The sequence below is a fragment of the Ambystoma mexicanum genome, chromosome 5q (assembly GCF_040938575.1).
Source record: "Ambystoma mexicanum isolate Mex_15411 chromosome 5q, UKY_AmexF1_1, whole genome shotgun sequence".
NCBI classification, from domain to species: Eukaryota; Metazoa; Chordata; class Amphibia; order Caudata; family Ambystomatidae; genus Ambystoma; species Ambystoma mexicanum.
In genome coordinates this window covers 1,192,114,144-1,192,135,917 of record NC_090933.1, presented here as the reverse complement: position 1 = coordinate 1,192,135,917, position 21,774 = coordinate 1,192,114,144, and the positions used below count along the sequence as shown (strand labels likewise).

The following is a 21,774-nucleotide window of genomic DNA, read 5'->3' as shown; positions in this document are numbered from 1 at the left end:
TTTGGAAGTGTGCTCTCAAACACAAGATGTTTCTCCTGTCTCAACATGTTACAGTGGAACTCAATCTTCTGGCGGACATACTCAGCAGAGACTTCCCGCTACAGAGTACGAATAGTGACTACACGAAGACCTCGTCTACAACGTTTTGGCAGAATGGGGCTCCCCAGAGATTGACTTGTACGCAACTCTGGAGAACTCGCAATGCACAGATTACGCCTCCAGGTACCCTCGGAACCGCTCCAAGGGGAAAGGTCTCTGGATAACATGGTCAGGGAAATTTGTTCACCAGACTCCCCCCTACTCAACAAGATCGTGAACAAGATGCACCAGGAACCAGTCACAATGATATTGGTGGCCCCAATGTGGGCCCCTCAACCCTGCTTCTCCCATCTGATGGAGATGTCAATCTCCCCTCCGATGAAACTACCTTGCACATACAACATCGCAGGAAAGGGGGGGGATACTCTCCAACCATGCCCGCAAACTCACAACTTTGCGGTCTGGCTCTTGAAATCAGAGAGTTCGGTCATCTCCAACTTCCTCAGAGATGCATGGATACTTAAAGAAGCAAGAAAGCCTAACACCAGACATTGCTACTCCAATAAATGGAAACGCTTCGTCATCTGGTGTAATTCCAAGAGCATCAATCCTATAGACTGCTCGCCAACACATATTGCATTATACCTGACTCTACTGGACTCAGGTCTGCTTTTTAATTGCATGACGTTCCACTTAGCCGTGCTTTCAGCGTATATTACGTCCCAGAGAAAGGTCTCGTGGTGGAAGATCCCGGTAATGAAGGCTTTCATGGAAGTGTTTGAGAAGACTTCATCCCCCTATTTCAAACCCAGCTTATGGGATCTCCTGATGCATAAGGCTAGCCTTAAAGCACTCCCTTACAAGACTGCCTTCTTGGTGGCAGTCACTTCAATAAGAAGAGTGAGTGAACTACAGGCCCTTTCAGTCTTAGACCCACTTGTCACTATCCACAAAGACAAGGTGGTTCTGCGCAATCACCCACAGTTTGCACCCAAATTCATTTTAAAGTTCCATGTGAACCAATCAATAGAACTACCAACTTTCTTCCAGAACCCCACTAACGTGGCAGAAAGAATCCTTCACACACTGGATGTGCGCAGGGAAGTCATACATTATCTGGAAAAAACTAGACCACTAAGAAAAAACAGTTTTTCATCTCAGTGGCTGGTAGAGAAGGGGACCCTGTCTCTAAATCAGCTATCTCTAAGTGGATTGTCAATTGCATCACACTCTCTTATGCTCTTGCCAAGAGATATCTGCCCTTCAAGCCTAGGGCACACTCTACTCGGGTGTCAGACTCACACTCCGACTCGGGGGTTAACCCCGATTCCTCACTTGAGTTAGTGGAGAGTTGGACCTTCGGTTCCTCTCTTCCCTTGCCTTTGATGTTGGTTTTCTTTTTGTAGAGATCGAGTCTGCCACGGGACGATGCCACGGTGGTCTGTGAGGTATCGGACAACCAATGGCCTCGGTCCCGCGGCAGCCAAGAAGGGGAAAAAAGCCTTTGCGGCACAAATAAAAAACTCTTGCTGAAGATCCAGTGGAAGTTTGCCAGGCGGGAGTTGTGTTGCCAGGCGGGAGTTGTGGAGTTGAAGGGGTTCCAGTTAGTTCCGTAGGAAGGAGTGCATCCGGCGGAGGGAAACGGGTAACGTCCCGGAACACCATGAAGTGACGTAGCCATGGTCCGTGAAAGAAGGGACCAGAATGGAGAAGGGCCGCTAGCAGGGAAGCGGCGACGAGGAACAGGCACCGGAGTGCGGTATGTTAGAGGAAAAGGCAGATCCGAAGAGCGGGACCCAAAGGAACGGGGAGGGTACTGGGGAGAGCAAGCGGGAGATCGCTGACAGGGAAAGCGCTGGAGCAGACAAAAAAAGGACACAAGAAGGCGAAACGAGGAAAAACAGAGCAAGAGGAGAAATGAGCAGGGCAACGGCGGCGAAGAACCGCAGAGGGAGAGAGCAGAAAAGGCAGTAAAATGCCAAGAGGAAAACTTTGGAACGCACCCAATACAGCGGAGAGGAAGAACACAACAGATGCAACGTGGCGGCCGTTGGGAGTGGGAGGGCTAAAAGCCCCCGGCGGCAGCCATGTTGGAAAAAGACTAGACTGGAGACAGAGAAAGGCAGACATAAACAATGGAGCATTCTAATGGCGACCTCCTCCATAGATCCCAGGTCCTCCAAATGGGCGAATGCATGAGAGTATGCCCCCTTCTATTCCGGGGCAAGCTGGGCTAGCCTGGATGGGCGCAATTAAACTTTCAGACGAGACGGGTAGCATGGACAAAGGAACTTGGCTCCCAGGAGTGTTCGGAGGAGGGTTACTCTTTCCAGGAAACCCAAGTTTTCAAGTCTACCCTATCGAAAACGTGGGTCCAGAATCTGAGCGACTTTGTATTCTTCTGTGTCCTGTTGTAGCACAGATATAGGAACTGGTGTAGTAGTACAGGTTTCTTCCGCAGGTCATAAAAGGGAAGAATGAAAGACTGTAACGCTCACCTGATTCCCGCAGAGGCGCCGGTCTTGACTGGGCGAATACCGTATCTTCAAAGGTGATGTGTAACACACGGTTGGCTCTTTGGGCTGGACCTCTGTGCACTGTATGTCTGACTCGAAGAGTAAGATGTCTGCAGATAGAAAATATGGGATTAATGAACTGGGGTTATTGGGTGTCTCTCTCTTCTTCCCTTTCTCTTCTCCTGTAGAACCCCAAAGGTTAACGCTCTCACCTTAGGTAAGTGAACGCCGAGCTCTCCATCTGCCTCGGGGCAGGGTGCCGTAACCAGTTTCTTCACTGGATAAGGGTGCAGGCCTCTTGACCTCAGAGGACTGCTGTCCGTCGTTAACTGCACGAACGGTAAGTTCCGAGTATTTCAAATGTCTTTAAAAGTCTTTTGTAATGATGTCTCTTGTTTTGCAGGGTTCCGGCGATGGCGGATGATGGGCTGAAGTGAGTTGAGGATGGAACCCGTGTGAGGAATAGAAGCGCCTGGAAGCACGTAAGTAAGCGCTTGTTGCCTGCTTCACGATGTGCACTAACTGTCCTTTTATCTTGCAGGTACAAGTTCGGAGCTGCTGAAGGGTGCCGGAATACCCACTGGGTTCGACGTGGAAGGAGTAATGGCACGTGAGTAATAAAGTTACCCAATGTCTTTAAACGCACCTTCTTTTGTCTTTCAGATGCGGGATGCAGCGCCGAAGGCCTCCGGAGCGTGCGAAGAGTTGGTAAGCTTTTGTCTTTCAGATGCCGGAATGCAGTGTGAAGACCTCCGGAGCACGCGAAGAGTAGGTAAGCCTTTGTCTTTCAGATGCCGGAATGCAGCGCGAGGCGTTGGTGACAGCCGATGGACCAGGTAAGAGAAGCGCTGTCACTGAAGACCGTAGTGCTAACCTGTTCTTTCTTGTCTTTATAGGTGTTGCTGAAGACTGGATTCAGGATGGTAAGCCTTTTTCCCTTAGGCCCAGGATCAGATGCTGAAGACACGATGAGCGTTCTGCTGCAGAGGATGCAGAATAACGCAAAGCAAGATTCATCCATCGGGTGTGGTTTAAATAGCCTCCTGTAGTGCTTAGGTGTCTCCTTCCACAGCCACGCCTAGGTAAGAAAAGAGTTCCTGCTTTCCAGAAGAGTTCCAGTGTTCTGAATCTAGGGAGTGGCTCCTGCCCCACCCAACAGGAAAAGTAGTTCCAAACAGAAGAGGATCAGAGGCTCAACTGGCAGGCAAGTAAGCAGCATGGTCTGCTGCAGGTAAGTCCACCCAAGCATTATGAGCCCGGCGCTTCCAGCGCTGGGACTGGGCATATTTATGAGCCTGGTGCCACTGGCGCCAGGACAGGGTCCAAAAGGTCCCAATTGGGACTGGTTGGCACTCGGAACCTGGGTTATGGGTCTGCTTCCAAGGGAGTTGGGTAAGTCCTGACCTTTTGGAAGCAGAGATCATGACAAAGACTGGGTGAATGCGACTGAGGCTCTTGGGAAGTCGCAAAAGGAAGGCTATGGGATTGATCTGGCCAATGATCTCATAGGGTCCCAAAAAGCGGGGAGATCATTTAGAAGGGTGTACCCATCGTGGTAAGTACTTTGGAGAGAGCCAGTCTTTCGAAGCAACCGCCAAAGAGGAATTGGTCAAGCGTTTGCAGTTGGTGGACTGTTTGTACACCTGTTGTGCTTCTTCCAAGCTAGCTTTGGCAGTCTTGTGGGCTTTAGCGATTTCCTCGAGTTTTCTTTCTATGGAAAGAAACTTGGTACAGGGAGAAACCTCCGGAGGAATGCCTCGGGGATGCAAACTATAAGTACAGTAGAAGGGACTGAGTCCCAGAGCGGAATGGACTGAGTTGTTGTATGCATATTCCGCAGTGGGATGGAACGAAACCCAGTTGTCTTGTTGAGTGTTAATGTAACATCTTAGGTATTGCTCCAAAGTTCCATTAAGCCGTTCCGTTTGCCCATTGGTCTGGGGATGGAACCCCAAGGAGAGTGCTCGTTCGATTCCGGATCTTTGGCATAATGCCGTCCAAAACTTTGATGGATATTGACTGCCACGGTCCAAGATAATCTTGCTGGGCAATCCGTGGAGACGAAAGATGTCTTGTATGAATACATCCGCCATGCCTGAAGCCGAAGGAAGCTCCTTGAGAGGGGAGAAATGTGCAAGTTTGGTAAAAGAATCCACCATTACCATTATGCAAGTGCATCCCTGGGAAGGAGAGAGGTCTACAATAAAATCCGTAGAAATCAGCTCCCGGGGTCTAGCAGGAAGGGGGGTTTATTCAAGCAATCAAATCGGTTTTTGAGTCCTATGTTTGCTTCTAGCACAAATGGAACACCGTTTGACATATCCTTCAACATCTGCCGTCATACCTAGCCAACAATAGTCATCTGATAAGGTCTTGTGAAGCTTGAGTTCCCCGATGCCCTGCTGTCTTGTGATCGTGACTCCATTTTAAAATCCTCAACAGAAGGTCACTGTGTGGTACGTACAATTTCTTGTTGACGAACACCAAACCTTCCTTTTCCTCGATGGGAGCCGAAGAATCCTAAAGGTGTAATGGTGGTTCGCTCTCTGTGGCTTCCTTGATTTGAGAGAGGAAGGTAGAGATCACTGACATTATTGGGATCTTCTGCGAAAACAGCCTTTCCTGAAGGCAGTCTGTAGTAAGTCCGGAAAAGTTCCTGCGGGAGAGAGCGTCTGCGACAATATTTTGGCTTTCCGGTATGTAACTGATTTCGAAGTCATTGCGAAAAGAAGTGGGCCCAACGTGTTGGCAGTTATTGACACACTCCATACTGCGCAGGACCTTGAGGTTCTTATGGCCTGTTCTGAGAATAAATGGTTGGTTACCTCCTTGGAGAAGATACCTCCACTCCTCACATGCGGTCTTCATAGCCAATAGTTCTCTCTCTATGACCGAATAATTGCTTTGGCTTGACCTGAAGGTCTTGGAGAGATAGGCCACTGGATGCTCAAGGCCTTCATGTTCTTGCAGCAGAACGGCTCCTATGGCATTGGCAGAAGCATCTTTTTCCACTATGAAGCCTTTTAACTGATCAGGTTGTCTCAGAACAAGAGCTGAACTGAACTTTTCCTTAAGGGCTCTAAAGGCGGTTTCTGCCTCTTCCGTCCATTGGAAAGGTTACCTGTTGTTTTTTTTTTTTTTTTTTTTTTTTTTTTTAGTAATCCATTTATGGGAAGAACTGTAGCTGGAAAATTTGCTATGAATTTCCGGTACAAATTAGACAGACCTAGAAAACGTTGTATGTCCTTGACGGAAGTAGGAGAGGGCCAATCCAATATGGCAGAAACTTTCTTGGGGTCCATCTTGATTCCCTCCTTGGATAGAATGAAACCCCAGTAAGGAACGGATGCAGCCTGAAAGGTACATTCACCTGGTTTGACCAAAAGGCAGATCTTGGTGTCGTCCACAGAAAGGAGGGCAGGTTCATAGTACAGTATGCAGAGGCAATTCTGTTTACAGAACGGGGAGTGGAAGCTGAGAGTGTTGCTAGCCTAGTCGATCAACGGGTTATGCCTCCTAAGCCACGCTATCCCCAGGATAACAGAAACGTGCGCAGCTCTGATAATGTTGAATGACATTTCCTCTGTGTGCTTTAGTACCTGGACTTGTAACTTCTCAGTGGAGTGGGTGAGAGGCCTAGAGCTCAAAGGTGTACCGTCCATTCCTTCTGTTTTTCTTCGTTGGGTATCCTTTGGATGCCAACCTTGCTTGCCCATACCATGTCGATGAAGTTTCCAGCTGCCCCGTAGTCCATGAGAGCAGGGAGTCCACACTCATCTCCTTCCATGTTAGGGTAAGAGATACCACCCTGATACGGGAATTCTCAGAGACATTGTTGGGTGCGATGGCCAGAGTGATGTAGGGACTTTGCTTAACCCCTCGAACCTTCATCCCTTAGAGGTCCGAGGCCGTCCGTTTCCCAACCACTTGGGAGGCACTTCCGCACAGTTCCATAGTAAGTGAACGGATGAACCTCAGTACATACACCGGCCAGTGTCTCGTCGACACTTCCTTTCTTCGGGAGTGAGCGGAGCTCTGGTCACAACTATTTACACTGGTTCGTCTTTACTTTGCGGTGGAGATGTGGAAGAGCCTCCGCTCTCAGAAGGTTCTAGTGTCTAGGTGGGTGCTTTACTCCTCTTTCTTTCTTGCTTGCGTTCTGCTAGTCCGAATTCAATCTGCAGGACCATAGATAGTAACTCAGAAAAAGAGGAGGGACGAGGAATCCTAGCCAACTCATCTTTCAGTTCCTCTTTAAGACCTCTTCTGAAGATCTAAAATTGGGCTTGTTCTGGTCATCCAGCTTCGGTGGCCAGACGTTTATAGAGCATAATATAGGACAACAAATCCATCTGCCAGTTACTTCGGGTCGTTCAAATGTCTGCTTCAAAAGTGCCAAGAAAGAATCGTAGTCCCTTAGCACCTGATTGTTGCCAATCAGGTTGGAGATCATGAACCCCACTTTACTCAGGCCTGGGAGAAAAGGCGAAGTGAACCATGCAGGCTTCGATGAATTATTTAAGGCATGTAGGTGACCCATCGTACTTTCCTGAAGAACGTGCCATGGGGGGGCAGGTTGGTTCAGTGTGGGTCCTGGTTCGACACCATTTGGCGTAATACCGTGTTTTCTGCCTTAAGGTTTTGTACTTCAAGGTTTAATGACTGTACTGCCGCAACCAACCCTTGAATTTGTTCAGCTGTAGCCATCATTGGTGTGGGGAGGCGTTGCAAGCTGTCAGACTCGCACTCTGACTCAGGGGTTAACTCGGATTCCTCACCTGAGTTAGTGGAGAGTTGGACCTTCAGCTCCTTTCTTCCCTTGCCTTTGATGTTTGTTTTCTTTTTGTAGAGATGGGGTCTGCCGCGGGACGACGCCTCAGTGGTCTGTGAGGTATCAGACAACCAATGGCCCTGGTCCCGCGACAGCCAAGAAGGGGAAAAAAGCCTATGCGGCACCAAAAAAAACCCTTTTGATGAAGATCCAGTGGAAGTTTGCCAGGTGGGAGTTGCAGAGTTGAAGTGGTTCCAGTTAGTTAGTTGAGAAGGAGTGCATCCGGCGGAGGGAAATGGGTAAGGTCCCGGAACACTGTGAAGTGAGGTAGCCATGGTCCGTGAAAGAAGGGACCAGAATGGAGGAGGACCACTAGCAGGGAGGCAGCGAAGAGGAACAAGCAACAGAGTGCAGTAAGTGAGAGGAAAAGGCGGATCCGAAGAGCGGAACCCAAAGGAAGGGGGAGGGTATTGGGGCGAGCAAGCGGGAGTCCGCTGACAGGGAAAGAGACAGAGCGGACAAAAAAGGATACGAGAGGGCGCAACGAGGAAAAACAGACCAGGAAGAGAAATGAGCAGGGCAACAGCGGCGGAGAGTCGTGGAGAGAAAGAGAGCAGAAAAGGCAGCAAAATGCCAAGAGGAATACTTTGGAGCGTACACAACACAGCAGAGAGGAAAAACGCACACAGTTGCAACGCGGCGGCCATCGGGAGTGGGAGGGCTAAAAGATCCCGGCGGCGGCCATGTTGGAAAAAGACTAGACCGGAGACAGAGAAGGGCAGACATAAACAATGGAACATTCTAATGGCGCCTCATCATCCATAGATTCCAGGTCCTCCAAAGGGGCGAATGCATGACATCAGGGCTTTGGGGCTTCCATAGAATTCATTGCAAATGTCTCTCTCGAGTACATTTGCAAAGCGGCAACCTGGAGTTCTGTACACACCTTTACAAAACACTACTGCTTAGATAATCATTCTAGGTCTGATTCTCAGGTGGGACAAGCAGTACTAAGACATCTATTCACTACTGTTCCTTCTCACTTCCCACCACCAACTCCGGGTACTGCTCGCTAGTCTATGCACAGCATGTGGTTCTAAGCAGATTCACAAGCATCAGAAGACATGCATTAGTTACTGTAATAGCATTTCAAATGTATTGTTTCCTCCCACATATTCCTCATCCATGATATACGTATCTCGCTAGCTGCGTCTGAAAGAATAATTCTCGGCAGAGGGCGAGGTGCACAATGTTGTGGCGTCTATGTCCCTCGAGGGCTGCCATGGAGTGTCAACGTCATCAGTAGTATAAATAGTTCGTACCGTGCCCATTGGCTTCAGTTCCGTTTTTCAGAAAGCTTTCGATTCGAGCAATAACGGCGCACTTCGTTTTTCTGTGGAAACATTTCATCATCTTCAACACCATCGACCCAAAGTCGGGATTTAAAAAAGGTTATGACTGTGGGCCTACAATGTCCCTAACTGACCCTCACCGTGTCTGCCTTTGGTGTCTGGGCTCCGGGCACCGTACTGAAGACAGTGAATCCTGTCAGTCCATGACGGAAAAAGCTCTCTGGGAGTGCAGGGGTAAGCTGGAGGTGGGGAAGGAAGCTTCAAAGTCTTCTTTGAAGAGGAAAAAGAAATCCGGGGAATCTAGAAACTCCACTCGGCATACATGGTTGAAGCGATCTCAGTCGGGAAGCCGATCAAGGCAGTCATCGTCTTCTTCGAAGAAGCGAAAAAGAGACGCCATGGGTCTCCCTCTTCTTCATACTCCACTACGAAGGTTATCAGGTGCCTGACTAGGTCAGATTCCCCTAGTAAATGGGACGCTTTCAGAGTGGAGATGATGTGGATCTTAGAGAATGTGGCCTCGACCCCCTCAAGAGTCATGCCCCGGTCGCTCTATCGGACGACTTAGGGAAGTGAAACTCAACCTGACAAAAAGGTGTCGAAGGTATCGACTCGAGAATCGAGTCCATCCCCGATGGCGTCGAAAAAAGTTTAAATCGAGGCCTTCGACTATTTTGTCGACACCATCGGCGCTGACTACTTAGACGCCGAAGTCGAGGGCTATTCCTGACAAATCGACCCCTTTATCGAAGCCGTCTTCGACATTGTCGACGGAATCTTCAATCTCATCGAGGCCCGTATCGGTTCAGGAGAAAATCTTTAATCCTGTACCAAAAGAAGACTTTCAAGTCATTGTCCTCCATATATGAAGAGGAAAGTGACTGATGAGAAGACTTCATCATTTGGGGTGCAGTTTGGCACAAAAAACTTACCTGAACAGCTCATTGATCCAGAATCAAGCACGAAAGACCTCTGTGACTCCCTGCAGTCTGCTAGTGGACTTGATACTTCTCCAGAATTGGAGTTTGGCAGGCCTCACACGTCGCAGCATGCTGACTCAGGTTACAGAAATTTGATGAACACAGTAACAGAGTATATATTGAGTGGAGTAGCGCTTCCCCGGCATATGAGCAGTATGACATGACCGACATCCTAGATCAGGAACCTCAGAAGTACCCAATCTTACCCTTCCACAAAGCCCTTCAGAAGAAGGTTGTGGCCAATTGGGAAGCTCCAGAATCTGGGCCTGCTGTGAACAGGAACTTCTCTAGGAAATATAGACCCTTGTGCAGTGATCCCGAATATTTCACAAAACATCCTACGCCGGAGAGTCTAGTAGTACAGGCTGCTACTTCAACCAAACATTCTGGCTATCCCTCTATCCCCCCAGATAGAGACGATAAGAAAGTTGATGCATGAGCTCGCAAGGTCTTCTAATCAGGCAGCATGGCCTTGAAGTCTACTAACGTTACATGTACATTAGCTAGATTCTCTTACACCCTGTGGGATTGTGTTGCCATGGTGGCTGATCAAATTCCAGAAGGCGAAGAAACGGACGGCTTCCTGAATTTAGTTAAAGATGGTAAGGAGGCGATGGGAGAATGTCTCCAATTAGTATTGGATACTGCTGTGACAGCATCAGCAGATCCATGGCTGCAAGCACCGTACTGCACAGGTTTGCAGTGGAAGCATTTTGGGTGAATTGTATGAATATTGAAGACTGTGTGGTTATATTAAATTTGCAGATTTGACTTACCTCACAGTTGCATTTCTACATTAGCTTTATTACATTGTTGCAGGAGTGCTTTGAGGTATGCATGCATGTGATTTGGAGAAGTGGTTACAAGACTATAAACACTTAGGAAATCTAATTGCCCATCTAGTTAGTTGGACATTCTCGACTTCTTGCAGTTTCTTGATTTCTTTTCTGCCAGGAAACCTTCACAAAGTGTTGGCATAGTTGAGTAGTGAGTTCACTGGGTGTGTCTCCTTCCAAAAGGTGGTGCCTTCAAGACAAAAAGGAAGATTTAAGGCAGACTGGACGATTGTGCATAGTTGAGGGTTCAGGCAGGAATCGGACTACAGGTGTCTTTCTTTGCTCTCTTCCAAATAAAGTGCAGGCTATTCACTGTGAGCCAACATTTTTGATTGTCTGGTCCTGGACTTGGGCTTCCATATTGAGCTAATTTACAACGCTGGTCTGCCTCATCCAGTTCTGTTGCCTTGAACACCTGTTCTTCTCTGCAGGGCAATTTATCTACCTTTTCTTGTCAAACTCTCATGTGCTTGCATTCAGGGCATAAGAGTTCTCCGTTCTTCCTCCAACTGTGCCTTTGCAACTCTGGGCCAGTCATTGCACAAGCCGTACATTTACCAAGTGTAATGTTCAGTGTGGCCGCATGCATGTTTAGGAGATGCTTGCACGCTGGCATTTTAGAACCCTTACTGGTAAACTTGGCACAGTGGTCCATCTCAGCACTAGATACAAAACATTGTGAAATAAAATGCAGGGAAATGAGTCATCATTGGTTAATAGTGCGAGAGAAACTCTGCTACCTTCCCCTCTCATCACCAATCGCAAATGTGAGGAGCCGCATGACAACAAACCTGGATTTAGTCTGTTTATTTCACCAGGCGTTGTTTTCCTTGCTAAAGTGAACATTTTGTTGTGAGTGCAGGCTGAGGTCGTTGCATTGTTCTTCTCCTGCACTTGGAATACGCTTAAGGTGGTATATGCACTTTAATCAATGGAAAACGGGAGCAGAATTTTACCATTGAAAACTATGGACATCTTCGTTACTCTACCTTTGGGTTTATTTATAGGACCATGTTGTGTTTCTTTCAGGATCCATTCTCCATTTAGTTGGCTGTATTCCCATGTACAGTCTGTTTGTTCCATGTGCTGTCTGGTCTAAACCTCTTGTCTATTTATCCATAAAGAACTCCAAATAACTTCCAAACTTTAAACTACCAAGTGCCATTTGAGAACATGCACAATATCCATTGGCTTTGTCGTTCAGCTTCAAGTTCTGATAGGGCTGTGGTTTTCCATTGCAGGGTCACACAAAGGATGGGCTGCAGTGCAGATGCGTTTGCTTCATGAGTTGGTGTATGCCTCCAGAAGGATGGGCAACCCGGCCCTCTCCGTACGCCATCTGTCCTTCCTCCTACAGACCATGTTGGATTTCCTGTCTGATCAAGGTCTGTGCTAAATGGTTTAACTAGATGCGGTCCATGTATTTTGAGCCTCTTTGAAGTTCATAGAACTCAAGTTGTATCCTCCATTTAATAAGCTTTATTACCGCTTCCACACTGCTGGTTCATGTGCTGTTTGGTCTAAACTGCTTTGCAATGTATTTCTGTGGAATGGCAGAAGATTTCCTAACTCTACGTGTCACGTGCTAGTCATGTAGTACGTGTTTTAAGAATTATTGATTAAGCACATTTGAATTATGAATTATGATTTTATATGTGCTACAATAGTTATTGCATGACAAATGTCAGGTCCTCATAGAAATGTTCTTACTTTTGTTTTTATCCAACTGAATAAAAAAAAAAATCTTTTTTATGAGCTTTGTCATTGTCCCCAAATCTTTGTCCCAGCGTAGTTTATGGGTCTCTTCAATGGGTATAGGATGTGCAAGAAAACGATTCATGCCTGTTAGTTCACCTTGACATTTGAAATCCTATGTTGAAATTCCCCCACAGAAGTTAAATATCAGCCAAGCTCAAGGCTACCTAACGCAGGTGTTTTTTATGCCTCTGTCTAGCTTTTGCGGTATCTGGGCATTACATGTGAAACTGCAGCCACATGTTGGAAGAACTGCTCTTTGTGTACAGTGGAAAACATTGTTGATAAAATAAACCATACATGTATTAAGACAGCATGCTACTTAAACCCATTTTGTAGCAGCCTTTACTCTACAGCTTAGCCCTACTCTGTCTTCCATATTAAACAACAAAACACTCATCCACTCAGGTTGTGCAAATCCTCACCTTTTACTATTGCCTCCTTTCTGGGGTAAAAACCATTGAAATGTGACTGAACTGGAGGTTTAGAAAAGGGAGAATGACCAGTTGCTTCTTTGGCACGCAGCAGTTGAATTTATTTGCAGATTTTGCTATAATCGTGCAATTTTTCAATGCAAGATAAAATGCACTTACATGTCCAAGTATCATCTTGTGCACGCCCGATAGCTGGCTGTCTTGCATTTTAATGTTTTTGTGAAAGTATAATAAAAGGTCATATGTATGTTTGTCCGATGCAGTCATGCGCAGAATAGACTGCCTGCTTCGCCTGTTGTCACCGCTAGAGTGAACTGTTGCCTTAGAAATATGTAAGGCTGAACATTTCTCTCCTCGTGCACTTTGGCCTGTGTACACAAGCTTTCACACTAGTATAGACGATGTGTGACTTTGTAAAGCTGCTGTAAAGCCTTATTGGAGGTCTGCAGCCTGGGATTACAGATTTCAGGATCAGTAGTTGATGGCATTTCCATTTGCTAATAATAGAGGAACTCGCTTACGTAGGTTGGAATGTGTTGTGCAGTGCCATAGTGGTAATTAACTTTTGAAGTTAAAAGTGCTTTTTGAATAGTACTAGTATAAAAATGTATCCCTATTAAAATGAAGGCACACAATGATTTATCTAATGAAATGTGAACTCCTGAAATGCGCATTCTGTTTGCCCTGTGAGATCCACTCTCTTCCTTTTAAAGCTTCATCCTACGATGTATGTGAATAACGCAATGACCTCCGTTTATCCCAGTTGGCGTGAAAGAAGCATGGTAATATGTTCATATTCTTGTGCCAATTCGTTCTATCTGCGTCCAAGTGATCCAGAATGCTGCACTCAGACTCGTAACCAGAATAAGCCACCAGAGCACCACCCCCCTTCCACACTCTGATCACCTGCAATGCATTCTGCCCATCGTAAGGAGCCATGTGCTCTTCTCCCCCCACACCTACTTCAGATTTCCTCAACATTGTTTCACACAGAAAAGACCATTGATCTCTGCTTTGGAATGTGAGCCACGTGAGCCATTGCAGCAACGCTAACCATTCTGACTCCTGAAAAAAACTCAAAAGCCTGATGTTTCCGAATCCACCACTCAAACACTTTTCCAGGACACAAGCGCCCTTAGGCAATTTTAGATTGTAGAGCTTCACTATGCAGCGACTTGCCAAAGGATAAAACAATTTCTATTCCTACTACGCATGCAGACAACCCTTCCCTCCCTTGATAACCCCAAACTTCCCCAACCAATAACAATGGCCCAGCATTGCTACCTTTACTCGGGTCTGTCCACTTCTCTCGCATCTTCCCCGAGCAGGCCTTCCCGGGTGTAGTGCACAGTGGTTGGGCAAACAAACCCACTTCTCGCATCTTCCCCAAGCATGCCTGCCCGGGTGTAGTGCACAGTGGTTGGGCAAATAAACTATTTCCCCATCTAATTAAACTGGGAGGGGTGTGGCGATCACAGCCACTAGCTTGGTTCCGACCTGCATAGTCTCTAATCGTAAATGTTAATAACCTGCGCCAAACTATTAAGCACTTAACCAAACTGCTTTACACTAGTCCACTAGCAGGAGACTGTTATTTCTGTAGGCCCTGCAATCCTCGTACACTTGCGTTCTCTCAATGACACCCTCGTGGTCCTGCATTCAATATATGCCGCTCCCAGCTTCTTTGATATTCCCAGGACTGTCTTTGCGTTTCCCCTGTTAGTCAGCTTCTTCATTTGCACTGTGTCCTACCTTCTTCCTATCCACCCATGCTTGCGCCTCTTCTGGGAGGTCAAAGAACCAAGACTTACTTTTGTGTATAATTTTGAGCCGTGCTGGGTACTTCAGTCCTGCCATGCGGTGCCTGCTCTTGGCCGCTGTGAACTGTGCTCTATTCGTCTGCACCTGAAACGTGTAGTCCCGGTAGATGGCCAGATCTTCTGAGGCTCTCCTCAGTTGTACCCTCTGCCAGGAATAGGCGAGGATCCTATCTCGGTCTTTGTAATTCAGGACCATAGCAATAATCGATTGCGGGGGTGCTCCTGGGAGGGGGCAGCGCCTAGTCAACGCCCTGTGCGCTCTTTCGATTGTGAAACCCAGTGTGTGGTTCCCTGGCCCAATTTCTTGTAGTAACATATTTTCTATGTACATTGTCACTTCCGACAGTCCGGTGATGTGGATATTATTTCACGTTGCTCGCCCCCTTCAGCTTCCTCCACTTTGTTCTCGAAGGCTCACTTTCTGCTGCAACACATGGACTTCCGATTGCAGGATCTTTAGTTCCCCTGTGTTCCTTTTTACTTGTGATTCTAGCGTTGTGGTACGCTCCTCTAGGCTTGTCACATACTACTGCAAAAGCCCCACATCCAGTTGCACCGCTCCAATCTGTGACCCTAACAAGGCTTTGAGGTCTGCTGTCGCTAGCATGACCTGGTTGTACAAATCCATGGCGCCCTTTTCTCCTTCTTGCACCCCTTCCATATTTCCTCCAGTTACCTGCTGTTTAGTTTTGGCAAACCTGTCCAGGGTTGGCTTGCTAGCTTAAATTTTCAGTAGTTTGGGAGGCATTCAGACCGCTAGTTCTCCAATTCACTTATCCACCAGAGCCACACTCTCAATCTCTATACTTGTGCAGGCTTGAAATGTTTATTTCAGGGTGGTTTGTCTGTGTATGGTGGTGCTATTCCGTTGTACTGTGAGCACTCAATCTCTTAGGTAACTCCTTAGCGTGTAACTTCCTTGCCCAAAAACGGGGGCAGACAAAGTGGCACTTCTGCCTCCTAACTGTGATGTGAGTAGTACATTTGCTTTGTCCGACCTACATATGTACTCCCAGGATGTAATCTTGTGGTACTTGTCTGGTATGTACCCATGCACCTGCAAGGCACTTTGTTGTGCACCATTTTCTCCCCCTCCGCTGTTAACAGACATTACTGCTACGGTCTCTGACCCTATGGGTCTTCATGCAGCGCCAACTCTTCATTAGAGCTGTGTACTCCCTTCCCTCAGCTTGTCTGCCCCTATCAGGGGTGTCGTATTTTATATTCCAGGCTTCAGGGGATGGTAGGAACAGTTATTCTTTGCCTGCAGTACTCGGCAGTACAGAGCCCACTCTCTTATTTCTGTTTTTTATGCCAAGCACAGGTTACCTCCCCTTGATTGGGCTCCTGCTGATACCATCTGGCACAGGAGTTAGATATTGTATCACTATGCAGCCCCTGTTCGCGTTATTGTAGCTCTCCCAAACAATGTCCGATGATCATCCTCCAGCAGGTTACTCATACGGCGGTTCCAGCACTCGATTTGCTGGGGCCCACCGATTGCAACCCTCGGTAGCACCATCTCCACCGTGCCGGCGCTCTAGGTGTGTTCTCGCTCCGCTGCTGAGCAGTGCACCTTACAATATAGCTTCCAAATGCATCTGCTTTCTTCCCCCGTCAGCCGCTCTCACTTTATGGCCATATTCCTCAGCATGGGCTTGCACAACACTTGCCTTCTATTTTGCTCTTATCTTCCGGTGCAGAGCCCCGCGGTCATCCTTTTGCTCGATCCATCCGACGGGTAATCGCAGACCTCAGCCGCCTGACCCTTAGGCTTTCCGTGTAGGCACACGTTGTCTCTTTGCCATTTCTAGTCCACAGCACCCATCCATGTTCGAGCAGCACACCCCACCAACCTCTCTGGCACTCGCTTCGGCTCCTTTGTCTATCACATTAATTAGGCGCTATCTTGGGTCACACAGTTGCCGGCAGCAATCCTGTTTCGTCCCTCATATCTTGGCAATCCGCTGCTCACCTTGCTCCACATTGCAGCATGACGTTGCTGGGACCTTTACAGGTGTACTCATTCTGCTTAGGCAGCAAATTCCTGGCTCCAAGATCTGAGTCGACATGCTCGGTTTTTCCATATTCTCTTCGAGATATCAGCAGGAGGGAATCTGGTTGGTAGCTCCACAACTTCTAGGCACTCTTGAGCACACCTCGTGCCCATCACTGATCCACAACTTGACTTAATATAATACCACTAGCACACAAGTAATGGCCTCCAGCTACGTTCTGCCCGGCCAGTAATGGGAAGGTCTCGCCCCTTTTCATTATGTGTTCTTCTGGTCAAAAAACTGAAAACTATCCCAATGATCAATCGCCATCAACCCTCTTATGTTTTCATTTCTCCACATGCGAGTGTGAGTTAAATCTGTAGGTATGGTTTTTGTCTTCCTAACTTATCCCACTCGTTTCCTCTCTTGCTTTTCTTGGCCCCGTTTTCATTTCACCTCGGAGAACATGGTCTGCCTATCACAATTTGCCTCTATCCGGACAAGGCTCGATGCTTTAAGACCACTAAATTGGCTATGTAAGATGATGATATCTTCTGTTACTTCAGCGCTATGAAACCTTTGGGTGTGTAGCACTATATAAGAAATATGTTATTACTATTGTGTGCAAAATAGAAGACTTAATATTACACAACATTCAGTATTCCTTTCCATTGAGAATTCATCATGATCCACCAGGATAAATCGGTCTCAAATGTAGAAGTAGCTCTGTACAAGGCACAGTCTGAATGCAAACTCAGATAAGCAGGGCAGATTGTTTTCTATTACTGCACATGAAAGATGTGTAGAGGTAAGAAGGGGAGCAAGGAGGTCTTGAGATAACTCAGATGGAGTTTGTATGCCTACAGATTGCTTTATATTGGTACACATGAAAAATGTATACTGGTAGTCTTGGGGGTGGGGGAATGAAAGATTCAGGTATTCCCAATTGCGGCCTTTGATCACTAAGGCACAAACTCAAAAGGCAGGTACTGAGCTTTCTCTCTGATAGAGGTCATTCAAAGGGGCCACATTTGCAAATATATCACTTGTTAGAGAGGAGTACATTTGAAGATAAGTTGTCATAGAGGTCTCGATGTGAGGGAAATCTAGATATTACAATAAATGCAGATTTGTTGACCTGGATAAGAGCCAAACATTCAAAATCCTCGAGATGCCCCACGATAACAAATTGTGCATAAAAGATACACTTTTTGTTAGCATCTCTTATCTCACTGCATAAAATTCATTACTCCTATTCCCCTTTTTGTTTTTGAGAGGTTGTGAAGAGAATGGCAAATTATTGCACCTTCGGTGGACATGACCTAGTGAGGGTTAAAGAAATGTGCATGATACAGTTGCCTTTAGATCCATGTTTCCTGGCCATCAGAGATGCAGATAAGAGAGGGGCTTGTACAATTTCGGGACTACTAGCTACCCTCATTACACAATTAACGGCAGAGAGACTGACAATGACAGCGTTGAAAAAATTCAGATGGCCCTAGTAGTCTGGATGAGTTTGGGTATAGGAGGTCTGGGCAATCAATGGCAAATTTAGCGACGGAACCCGTGCCGAATTTCCTATGGGTTTGAACTCCATTTATCGAGTTCTATGCAGTGAATAAACATTGCAATGTAAACCTGTGCTATTAAAGTAAATGCCGCAAGACTAAATACTTTTGCATAAGTGTAAAGCAATGATTGAACTTAACAGAGAAAATTGAAATTCAAATGTTGTAAATGAGACTCTTTTACATTGTGCTTGGCGGGGCAACAATAAGTCAAGCACTGTTTTCATGGTATGCTCTCATGTACTGTTCAAATGAGTGCTAATTAAGGGAAAATATGTCAGAGAATCTGCACATACCTATAATGCTATAATGATAATGTGAAAATAAAGTTGGTAAAAAAAGGTATTCAGTATCACAGATGGCCTCAAGAAAACTCCAACTCCCAGAGAGAGTTCAAGGTTTTCATTTTCAGTTCAGTAATGGGCCAAATTGCCTTCCCTCTCTAACCTTGAAAGGACAGACCCAGCCTAAGCCAGGCATCACTTGACACTGGACTGGTACTACAAATCGGTAACCCCTACTATCTTGAATCTGTCTCTTTCGGAAATCGCCTAAAGGTGAACTTCGGATCTACATAGACCTCCTTCAGGAACAATCTAGGGTTCCCTACGCAGTAATTTCCCCATGGGAAGAGCTTAACGGTTGTGCCTTCCAGACCTTCAGATCTTAACCCTCTCGGGAACTTCTGTGCCCTGGTAGGCCTCCCATAACAGTCTGAAAGGGTACCCCTTTTCCCCATTGATGGCGTCGGCTAACTGACCCTGTCCGAAACCTAAGAAGGGGAATGAGGGTTTGGGATGAAAATTGTAATCGTTTCCATGCCTCCCGAGTTAGTTTAGAAGGATCAAAGCACAGCGTTGATCAGAAAAGGGCAAATGCTTAATTCTCATGCAAACCAGCTTGTACTTGTACCCAGGTAGGCAGTTTCTAGTTCCAACAGGGAAGTACTGAAATGTGTGGAGTGGTTGCTTGATGGATTTGAGATGTTCTCCACAATACCTTGGAAGCTGTTTCATTTTTTGTTTTAAGGAGTTACCGTATCCCACACAGAAATCTGGGATTGCCCAGCCGACTGTCTCAAGTGACAGAGCATAGAGCTGACTGTATGCCAGGTTAATGAGTTGGACAAGCAGGAACCGAAATCTGCTTTGTTGGTTGTCTGATTGTTAGACTTCCATGGCAACATACTGTACTGAGGGATGGGCCCAGTGTGTGCGGAAATAGTGTAATATTCTCATAGTTTAGCATAATGTGTTGTTTAAGAGTGCAATTGCCGCACAGCTCGGGGTTCCTGTACCGGGGGCTGTGAGAGTACCAGTTTGTCACCCCAGAAGGCTATGACATGCTTGTATAGCCCTTATTGCCACAGTAAACCCACCTCACCACAACTGAGGAGCAGGAAGAGAGTCTTTGAGGCTGTCAGCCAAGAATGAAAGCAACAGTACGCCCATGGTCTCTGTTCTAGAGGCCCCTCACACCTGAACAGCCATAAATTGCTATTTCTATAGTAGGGATAAGTGGGTGACCCTGAAATTACTTCCCGGCCAGGGTGGCCTTTAGTGTGCATATTGTTTAATGAGAATGGTGGGGCGGCTGCCCAAACAGTTCTTGGGCCCTGTAAACAAATCTATAGAGATTATTGGAGCATTGGTGAGATTAAGACCCTTTTAGGTGGATTGGCTCACCTGAGAATAATCTGCATATAAACTACCCCTTTCCAACTATTTTCCTGAGCCTTGGGTGTCTAGGCATGTTAACATGTGGAAGTAGGGTAAACCCAGATAACTTTGCAAAAACAGCTCAATTTCTCGGAAAAGCTCCTTGTGAAGAACAGCATGAACTGGGACAAAAGAATAGCAGCACGGTCGGAACTGAAATGGGGTTTCTCCAAAATAGACACTGTGTCAGATTCACGAAGAGGTGGTCTCCTTACCTCTTGCTTCTGGCGTGCTTTCTTGTCAGAGAGGCGGCAATCTTTCTTGTCGAAGAAGTAGGGTCTAGCCAGGCTCACGCCCCAGAACAATCCACAAGGTGACCAGCCAGGCCACCACCAAGGTGGATCCGAAAATCAGAGGGGAACCCCTCTAGGGGGGGGGTCCTCTGTCGCAAGTGCAAGTTCTCTTCTGCCAGAGGAATCATGTGTTTGGGTCCAATAGGTGATGTGTTTTCGTTGAGGCAGCTGCTGAGCACGACTTGAACCACAGCCAGGGAATTCCACAGGGAAGGAAGAAAGCGCCAAGAAGAGACCAGGTACAGATCCAGAGGTTCCGAAGAGACGGAGCACAGGTAGAGCCGCAGGAAGGCACAAGAATCACTAGGATACGGGAGACCGAGACAAGCGAGAGGCAAGAAGGAAGCTCAAAGCAAGGACTAATGAATCAAGCAAGACAGAGAGATCTAGAACGGCTCCGGTGCAGCTTACCGAAGAGTTGCGACACAAAGGCTCTGGTTTCTGCAAGGAATATAACACTTCTGGGTTCGTGAAACAAGGCCTCCTGATTGGCCAATGGAATCCCAACAATTGTACCTCTACACACGTCTGCCCCACAAAGCATGTTGGTTAAAAAAGGGCATAGTGGAAGTGCCATGCGTGCCGATTCATGTTTCACCAAGTAAGAGAGATGGTGGCTTGAGCAGCTAATATTATTGGACCCCCTTTACAAACAGGCAGACGGGATTGCAAAAACACTTGTCAAAACACAAATATGCTCTTAAATGGCTATTAGACTACATGTTTAGGTGGATAGGAGCGGGAGAGCTGCTAGAGAATGTGTGCTTTATCTAAGCTCCCAAAATGCAAAATTCTTGTATTCGTTAATAGGCAGGTGAAAAGCCTCCTTGACCTACCATTGGCTCGCATTTTTTTAGTTCAGGCTTAACTCTGACAGAGATGTTGGAGTAGGTACAGGGATGGAGCAGGTCCCTGACAATTACACTGCACAAAGCTAGATTTCTGGTACGACTTATATCAGCAATGCTGCCATGATATTGAACTAGCCCAGACGAGGTGCAGCTCGTACAGATGCTCAAACCCACCTGGGAAATAGACTGCTGTTAATATTAAGCCTCTAATTCCTAGTGGATATCCATGCTCTCGTAGGTAACGAAATGGGATTGCCACCATGACTGGAGTTTATAACTTTATATGAATATGTATATTAGTTTTGGATATGCTTGATGGGATTACTCTAAATCTATACTTTTTCTATTCTACTAGATCTTTTTGAAAAGATAACACTCACCTGTTGAAGGGGCCATGAGTCCCGAAACTCATAGCGCATATGAGAACATTTAAATAAGATTCCATCTTGATTGATGTTATATGGTTCCATATAAGATTGTTATCTGCGTATATAAGACAACTGCTGAACGCTTTGTAACAATCACTGTGCTTCTTCTTTTTTTTCTTATGAAGACAGTTCTACGGAATACTTAATGTTTTATGAACACGGTTAGTGAAATATGATTTACATTTTCTACTAGAATTGCATAAACGAGTTTATTTTCTGTGATGTTTGAATTATTCATTATGAAAAATTATTGATTTAAAAGGATATGTGCATAAATAGAAGGGAGTTTATTCCTCCAATAGGAGTGACTGGGTTAAACTCATCAAGTGTTTGATGGGCTAAAGTATATATTTATTGTCCGTGTTTTGTCCTTGTCGCGAGGATTGTACCCAGAGCACGTGAAACAATTGAAATTT

At 46.4% G+C, this 21,774-nt stretch overlaps 1 protein-coding gene across 2 annotated transcripts in view; it reads left to right on the top strand.

The window, feature by feature from the left end:
- Positions 1 to 21,774, top strand: part of TRAPPC9 (trafficking protein particle complex subunit 9) — a 3,490,818-nt gene that overhangs the window by 298,758 nt on the left and 3,170,286 nt on the right. For both annotated transcript variants that reach the window (XM_069621680.1, XM_069621681.1), the window contains exon 9: positions 11,736 to 11,879. In XM_069621680.1, coding sequence (XP_069477781.1) covers positions 11,736 to 11,879 — 144 coding nt within the window. The remainder of the gene's footprint in view (positions 1 to 11,735; positions 11,880 to 21,774) is intronic.